A 9,000-nucleotide genomic window follows, 5' to 3' on the forward strand; every position below is an offset into this window, starting at 1 on the left:
CTCTGCAGGGCCCTTCCAGGTACAAAAGCTTCTCTGTGTCCCGTTTGTTATTTGTAGAAAAAAGAAAAAAGGGCTTTAGTCTCCTAGGCCTTCCCTGAGTTCCAAAGGGCAGGCTGGACAAATTAAAGATTAGGACAATAGAGTCACAGGACACCTAGTTCCTCCAGAAAAAATATAGATAACAATGTGATGCATACCTTTGAGTTGTTATACAGAAACTAAGACCCCTAACAGGTGGAGGATGGAGCTACATGCTGACCGCAAGAACATAGACCCCAAACTGGTTGGATGGAACCAGAAGGCTGAGATTCTGGAACCATCACCCACACTACTAACCAATCAAAAGGAAGTACAGGAGCTGATCAAGCATCCTATGACACTTTTGCCTAAAACTCTTTAAACACCCTTGACTGAAAGCAATGGGATAGTTGGGGTCTTTTGAGAACAAGCTGCTGGTTCTTGACCTTTTCTCTTTCTCTGACTGGAACTCCCATGTTCCAGTTTGTTTGGCCTCAGGGTGCCTCGGGCACAGGAACTTGGGTTCCATAACTAGAGTGGTATATTTGGGATGAGGCAGTAGGAGGTAGCCAAGGCTTAAGGGCAGCTCCACCACTCCAGCTATGTGACCTTCAACTAGTTTAGTTCCTCAGCCCTATTTTCCTCATCTGTAAAGTGGGCATAACTTACAGGACTTATCGAATGGAAGAAATGTGATTAATACAGCCTGAAAAAGAAACAACTCCGCATAGTAAGCAATAAAAAAATGGAAAGTGTTATTATAAGGAACTGGAAAAAACTACTTTTGCACCAACTGGAAGGAGACTGTTGTTAGGAACCAAAATGTTCGTTTAAAAGGAGGTGAAAAAACGAGTTAAGTAAAGCAACAAGTAAGAATAAGGGCTTCAGGCCGATTCGCGGTAATTAAGACCTGGAATGGCGAACTAGACCTTTTCACTTGGAAGTCCCTCTGATGCTAGAGGAGCGGCCAGGCCGCACAGGCCAGGCTGGGTAGGGAGCTGCGCGGCGCCGACTGGCTGGAGGCCACAAGGACTGCCCCTCGAGGGTCCCGGGTCCGGGGCCAGGGGGCGGGGCGGGCAGCAGGAGGGGCTACGCTCCTCGCGCTCGGGCCGTGGCTCCCTTAACCTGGCGCCTTTCCTCGCTTAGGTCTTGCCCACCTGAAGCTCCCCAACCCCCGCACCCACTGAGGACTTCCAGACGCTTCGCCTTCCTTCCCTTGCGAGTCGCTGCATCCATCCTCTTCCCCACCCGACTGGCCCATTCACAGGCCCCAGGGTGTCTCCTCCCCTTCCTGGTTCTTCTGGCTTCTTCCTAAGAGTTTGGTTTGAACTTTTGAACCCACCAATCAGCGCCGCGAGCCCCTCCTCTCTCCGTAGGCGGGGTCCGACCGGGCGCCCAGCCAGAGCTTGCGGGGCTCGGAGGCGGGGCCGCAGAGGCCGGGGCGGGGTCCGGTGCCCGCCCACCTGACACGTGGCCAGGAAGGGGTATATAAGATCCCTGGGGGCTGCTGGGCCTCTCATTACTTCTCCCCCGGACTCCTTGGTAGTCTGTCAGTGGGAGATCCTTGTGACCACCCCTTCGCCTCCTCCAACCCCGCGGACCTCTACAAATCTCAGTCATGGTGAGTAAAGGTCCCCAGGCAGTGGCGTGGGGAGCGGGGTGTGTAAGGAGTCCGAAGGGGGTCGGGACCCCAGTGCACGTGGGGTCATGTCCCAGACGCCTCCAGGCAAATTAGCTTCTGGTGGCTAGATTGGGAGAGCCGAGTTCAACTGGCAGACTGCTCTTCCGCCTCGAAGACGCGGCCCGAGCACTGCCCCTCGGTGGAATTGGGAAGCCCACCTTATCTTAGAGAGAGGGTACCCATCACCCCATGGCCCGCTGCCACCCAGGGAAGCACAGGGAGCCTTCACACTGGACCCTAAGGACTTGTGAAAACTAAAACTTCCTCCCATTTCCCCACATGAGTTCACTTTCCCATTTTTTTACGCACCGTACTCCTAGCATCCTGTGTGCTCCCGCACGGAAGGTGCAAGTATTTCCTGGCGCCCCCTTCTCCAGAGCCCTGTGACTCGCTGCTGAGTCATCTGTGGCCAGACTCTGGAGAGAGCTTCCAATTGCTCCATTCTCACCTGTGGCTGGGCTCTAGGGAGAGCTTCCGTTCGCACCAAGCCTCACCTGTGGCCGGGCTCTGGAGAGCGCTTCCAGTTGCACCTATCCAGCTGAAGGATGTAGGCAGGCTCCTCCTTTGAAGAGAATTACTGTCACGTTGTTTAATCCTGCATTTCTAGGGTTAATTTAGTGTGGTTTTATAGCTGAAGCTTCCTACTTCAGCCAGGTTTTAGAATAACAAGTGCATAAAAGTATATTTTCTTATAAAATCATAGAATAAACTAGTACTGACAATGTATTCTTTCTTAGTTTTAAAGAAACATGAAATTATACACAACTTGAGTATTTTCTATGTATCTTCCAGAGGTATTGGAAACCAGTATTTTGGGGAACGTCTGTTGGAGGTCTACCTAAACTAGGCCATGCTTTTAAAATGTATTTGTGTTTCAAATGTTTCAAAATCTTTTTTTTTAAAGGAATACAGTGAATAGCTATCCTCTTCAGGGACTGCCACAGTTAACAAAAATATGTCTAACTGTAACAACTTGCTTGAGTGCTTTTCATCAAGCAAAACCAAAAAGATACTGGTAAAAGTGTGATTCAGAAAGAAATGGGACTGTTTAAAGGGCAGGAGAGCAGCAGTAGCAGCAGACCTATTCAGGCAAACACTGGTTAGATGGATAGTTTTTAACCTGAGACAAGGGCTGCTTATCCAGTTAAGGCTAAACTAAGTGACTGCATCACTCTGGTCTCAGTTCATCTCCGGGGTGGCCAGGGGAGAGTGGAAGGCAAGCAGTGGCCACAGTCTAAATGAGAGTGCAGTTTATACTGTTGCATAATGAAAGTTTTTGAACTCCAAAAGCTTCAGTACAAGAAGTGCTTCATTAGAATGAGAGGATCTTCTCAGATACGTTATCTTCTTGGGCCCTGGGGCTGTCGTAGACAGGTCTCTGTTTCTCCCCTGCTCTCTAGGGCTGTGGAATGTCCAAAGTCCAGTTAAACATGAAGCAGTGGTAAATAGTCATGGGTTCATTAGAACAAAAAATTCCCCTTTCTCCCACAGCCCTAGAGCTGGACAAGTAGATGCAGGTAATAGCTTGCTGATGAGGTCAGCAGACCATAGCTGTTTTATGGGGAATGTAGGTGAGAAGGAGGGGACTGTAAGTCAAAGGTTGTGAGTGATTGGGGGTTTTATCTTGGGTTATGAAACCAGGCCCTTTGAGACCTTAGTTGGTACTGAATTTTCTTTAACTGGTTTCCTATTAGCAGCTTTTAAAAACTTGAAACCCTCTTATTTGAGGAAAATGTAATGGAAGGTATTTGGTGTCAATGTTTGAAAGTCCTCTGCTAGTCTCCAAAGTAGCTAATCTGATTTATGATGAAATACAATAAAACTCCTTTTTTGTTTTTCTTCTAAGTCTATGGATATAGATTCTATGTTCACTGCCTCATTTTACTAAGCAGGAAAGAGTTTAGTAACTTACAAATGACCTTGTTCAGCAAGTAAAGGAAAATATTTTCCTAATATTGTTAAATTTTTGAAATCATAGACTTTTCCCCCCCACATTTCCAGAGGTAAATGTGCATTTTACTAGGAAACAGCTAATGTCTTAAACTATTAGTAAAGTCTTGGTGACACTTCTAGGTTTTATTACCATGTGTCTCCATCCCAGCTATTCCCCCAAGATGTGTTGATAGTGAAGGAAAATGTTTTTCCCTTAAGATTAAATTCTTCCACAGGGTTAAAAGGCTGCTTCTGACCACAGTTTTTAAAATACAGCTAACTGCTGCTTATCTGGTGTTTTCTTCGTGAGTCATATGGCTGTAATTTGCTGGTTTGAGCTGGTTTTAAAGGGAGAGGTAGAAGCTCCTATCTTCAAAGAATGGGATTAAAGAGGGAATGAGCTCTAGTTACACAATCACACAGAATGAATCAGAGCTAGAAGGAGGAATTTTGCATACCTTTGAGGAATCAGCAGGCACATTTCCCAGGAGTTAGGGAAAATCTATTGCTATAGAGCAGTTTGTCATTCTCAAGGTAGGAACCTGACCTTGAATATCTAATGTGGCTACAAAGTGGGGATCTAGTCTCTGGTCTTGCCTAGTAGTTCATTAACATACCTTTGATTTTTTCCAAAGCATTTTCTCTGCATTAGATTTTCTTGTGAAATAATCCCTAGGTAGGAGTGGTCTCCAGGAAGGTGGTGATCTGTTCTGAAGGTTAATAGTCATTTATTTGTGAATCATTCTTAAGTGTCCCATCTGATGTGTCATATTCTGACATTTCCTTTCTTTTTCCCACCAGCGTGAGTGCATCTCCATCCACGTTGGCCAGGCTGGTGTCCAGATCGGCAATGCCTGCTGGGAGCTCTACTGCCTGGAACATGGCATCCAGCCTGATGGCCAGATGCCAAGTGACAAGACCATTGGGGGAGGAGACGACTCCTTCAACACCTTCTTCAGTGAGACAGGCGCTGGCAAGCATGTGCCCAGGGCAGTGTTCGTAGACCTGGAACCTACAGTCATTGGTGAGTTGACCTCAGTAACCCAAGTGAGATCCCAGGGTCTGGCGCAAGAGGTGTCCTGGGGGGCTCCACTGATGCCCTGGGGTTGAGCAGACTTGTGCAGGTTGTTAGTGATGAGTGGCTGCTTTGTCATTTCCAGATGAAGTTCGCACTGGCACCTACCGCCAGCTCTTCCACCCTGAGCAGCTCATCACAGGCAAAGAAGATGCTGCCAATAACTATGCCCGCGGTCACTACACCATTGGCAAGGAGATCATTGACCTCGTCTTGGACCGAATTCGGAAACTGGTAAACATAGTACTTTGTTTAAAGTGGGATAAGAATTTTCTCTTATAGTTTTAAGACCAAACTACAAGAATCATTCTTTGCACACTAAACTGAGCTTTAGACTGCTCTCTGAATAATTGGATTTATAAACCAGACAGTGCCAGGTTATGGGACAACTATTTGGGGCAAGGGTAAGTGCTCTTTTGCCTACTTCTATGTCTTACAAGGCAGATTTGGGCAATAGCTCATTTGGTGAGGGCAGTTTACCTGAAGTCAAGGTGAGTACCAGGAACCCTTAACAGTTTTGCTGACATGTAAGATGATTAAATATCCTTATTCATATTAATCAGTCAGCTTCCCTGCTTCAAGCTGAGGCATCCCTTTTTAGTCATCTTAGTCACACTGAACGAGTAGGTGGCTGACTCTGACATCTAACTGACTGATCAAACTCATAAAAATCTGGACTGATGCCTTATGTTATTTCAGAAAGTTCATAGTAAAAAAGCCAATGTAACACTGACTAGAAGTAGCTGACTTTGGAAACTTCCAACAACAATGAATGTGGAGTCAAAGGATCTCCCTTTTTACAGAATCAAATATTGGAACTTTGAAGATATTAAGATATAATGACAAAAGAGCAGTATCCTTACTTTTATTCTAGAACTCAGGGCAGTGTGGACTGGCCCTGTGGCAGAAAAGTCTTAAGCAACTGTATTCACATTGGTAAGGTTAAGTGTTCTGTTTGGATCATTTTAATTAACAGTCTGGCAATCAGATGACTCTGCTCTTTAGGCATGTGGGCAGCTTGTAAGTAATTAACCAAAAATCGAGAATGAAGGCCTGGGTAGAATGGCTTGTCAGGAAAATCACATTATGCTAAGCCCAGCAACAATTGGTCTATTCTAAAAAGACTGGCCTTACATCATTCATGGCTTCATACTTTTTCAGATGTTTATCATAGTCTTCCCAACAAAACTGGGCTAATGGTTCCTATATTTGTAAATCAAGCGTCAGCTACAGGCACTGACTTGGAAATCAAGACCTGCCTTTAGGGACAAATAAACCTAGCAAAGGCCAATGAGGGTTCTGGAGTGAAGTTCATTAACTACTGAAAAACAATTGCATTTGTCCTTGGTATTATTCCTGTGTCCACATGAAGCTTAATGAATGAAATTGGTAGACTAGGGTCTGCCCCTTACACTGATCTTGTTCAGAGTATGGACCCACAGGAGAAGTGAAGTAGGGCTCAATAGAGAATGTCCACAAATCTCTGAGCACCTTGAGAAGCGAAGGTTGCCAACAGGATACTTTGAAAGGTAGGACAGCAGTTTGTTGCCAAAATAGCTCAGTTTGTAGTGGAAAGCCCCAGTAACTTGAGGCCTCATGAATTGTGACCGTAAATCACCTTTCCCAGAATGAATAGGCTTTCTGGTAACCAGTGCTAACTGTGCCAAGCACTGTTCTGGATACTCATTTAATTCTCAACAACCTGAGGTAGATGATGATTCTCCACATTGAGTAAATGAGAAAACTGAGACTGAGAAATGAATTTGGTCAAAGTCACACAGCAAGGAACTGGTAGAGCCAGATCTAGATCCAGCCTTACTCTAGCACCAGGGCATTGGAATTTGGCTGTTCTGTTGTAACCCAGCTCAGAAAGCAGCTGCCAACGTGTTTGTAATAGATTCACTGTATAGGCCTGGTGGTCCCAGGCCTGCCCTTGGTAGCTCTCCAACTGATAAGCAGTTGCCTTTGTTCTGTGGTCACAGCAAGGCCACCAGAGGTTGCTCTCCAGTCACCAAAACTTGGGCCTTGCATCCACTGAAGACCTTGTGATTCCTCTGCCTGGGAAATGAAAACTAGTTCTTTTTTTTTTTTATTTTCTTTTGTGGGGAGGTAATTAGGCTTATTTATTTATTACTATTTTTTAATGGAGGCACTGGGGATTGAACCCAGGACCTTGTGCATGCTAAGCACGTGCTCTACCACTGAGCTATACCCTTCCCCTGAGCATAGTTCATTTTTAAATAGCCTTTCGATGGACCCCCTCCCTCCAGCCCCAAGAGTTGATTGCAAAAAGTTTCTCTGAATCATTTAGCACTTAGAAGCTCTTTACAACTGCTTTCTTAGCAAATATTGTCCAGAAGATTTTTTTAAGATCTCGATCAATGTAATTATGGATTCAAAGAAGTCACTGAAGCTTTCACCAAGGCTAAAATTAAAACTCTTTTCTTTTTCAGGCTGACCAGTGCACAGGTCTTCAGGGCTTCTTGGTTTTCCACAGCTTCGGCGGGGGAACTGGTTCTGGGTTTACCTCCCTGCTGATGGAACGTCTCTCTGTCGATTATGGCAAGAAGTCTAAGCTGGAGTTCTCCATTTACCCAGCCCCCCAGGTTTCCACAGCTGTAGTTGAGCCCTACAACTCCATCCTCACCACCCACACCACCCTGGAGCACTCTGACTGTGCCTTCATGGTAGACAACGAGGCCATCTATGACATCTGTCGTAGAAACCTCGATATTGAGCGCCCAACCTACACTAATCTTAACCGCCTTATTAGCCAGATTGTGTCCTCCATCACTGCTTCCCTGAGGTTTGATGGAGCCCTGAATGTCGATCTGACAGAATTCCAGACCAACCTGGTGCCCTATCCTCGCATCCACTTCCCTCTGGCCACATATGCCCCTGTCATCTCTGCTGAGAAAGCCTACCATGAACAGCTTACTGTAGCAGAGATCACCAACGCTTGCTTTGAGCCAGCCAACCAGATGGTGAAATGTGACCCTCGCCATGGTAAATACATGGCTTGCTGCCTGTTGTACCGTGGTGACGTGGTCCCCAAAGATGTCAATGCTGCCATTGCCACCATCAAGACCAAGCGCAGCATCCAGTTTGTGGACTGGTGCCCCACTGGCTTCAAAGTTGGCATTAATTACCAGCCTCCCACGGTGGTACCTGGTGGAGACCTGGCCAAAGTACAGCGAGCTGTGTGCATGCTGAGCAACACCACAGCCATTGCTGAGGCCTGGGCTCGCCTGGACCACAAGTTTGACCTGATGTATGCCAAGCGTGCCTTTGTTCACTGGTATGTGGGTGAGGGCATGGAGGAAGGAGAGTTTTCTGAGGCCCGTGAGGACATGGCTGCCCTTGAGAAGGATTATGAGGAGGTTGGAGCGGATAGTGCTGAGGGAGAGGATGAGGGTGAAGAGTATTAACCTGTCTGCTGCAATTTTGCACTCTTATCTTGGGACTGTCTTATTTGTGTTTTGTGGAGCTACCCATTGTGGCCCTACCTTGTCAATAAAAGCCATGTTTCTATTTTCAATGTCAAGCAGTATCACAGTAATTACTTGACCCACTTATTCAAGGCCAGTTTGGGATGGAGAAGACTGGCAGTTTCCACCTGATTATTTGATCAACCTTTCAGGTGGCTTCTGGGGGCTGTGTACTGTGCTAAGTGGTCTGTCTGTTTCACTTAGACTTGAATTGATGAATGGTGGTAGAATCATTTCAGAAGTGAGGCAACCAGCTCAGATAAATTGGGCCAGTGCTTTTAAAACTTCAGTGTGGATATGAATCTCCTGTAGATGTTAAAATGCAGGTCCGAGTCTGTCAGTCTGAGGTGGAGCTTTGGATACTGCTTTTTTTTTTTTTTTAAGCTCCCAGGTGGTGGTCTTGGTGTGCTATGACCACACAAGGAGTAGCAAGGAGATAGGGAATATAGCTAGTAAATGGTAGAGCCAAAATACAAGTCAGCAGCCAGACGGCCAGGACAATTGCATCAGTATTTAATAAAATATTAGAGTCATTTGGGAAGGGCTTGGAATTCTGATTTCTTCCATACTTAGTCAAAACCTACGATAACAAATAAGATTGTACTTTAAAAAGTTAACTGCTTGGAGAAAGTGGAGTTGGCAGAGATGCAAAATCACAGTAGCCTTGGGTTGTTAGGGTGTCAGAGCTTGACCCCTGTATGTTATGAAGAATCTTTGAAGTAGGGGATTAATAAGGAAAATTGGAGTATATGTGTGGAAAGATTGAAGAGAGGAGAGTTCCCTGATTGGGACCCTCTTCCGAGCAC

General features: G+C 45.9%; 1 protein-coding gene across 1 annotated transcript; it reads left to right on the top strand.

Annotated features, from left to right (window-relative positions):
- Nucleotides 1–1,480: 1,480 nt before the first annotated feature.
- Nucleotides 1,481–8,244, top strand: LOC105103777 (tubulin alpha-1C chain). Its single transcript, XM_031462635.2, has 4 exons — nt 1,481–1,639; nt 4,433–4,655; nt 4,792–4,940; nt 7,160–8,244. The coding sequence occupies exons 1-4, from the start codon at nt 1,637–1,639 to the stop codon at nt 8,132–8,134; spliced, it is 1,350 nt and encodes a 449-aa protein (XP_031318495.2). The 5' UTR covers nt 1,481–1,636; the 3' UTR covers nt 8,135–8,244.
- The last annotated feature ends 756 nt before the right edge of the window (nt 8,245–9,000 follow it).

The sequence above is a fragment of the Camelus dromedarius genome, chromosome 11 (genome assembly GCF_036321535.1).
Source record: "Camelus dromedarius isolate mCamDro1 chromosome 11, mCamDro1.pat, whole genome shotgun sequence".
NCBI lineage: Eukaryota > Metazoa > Chordata > Mammalia > Artiodactyla > Camelidae > Camelus > Camelus dromedarius.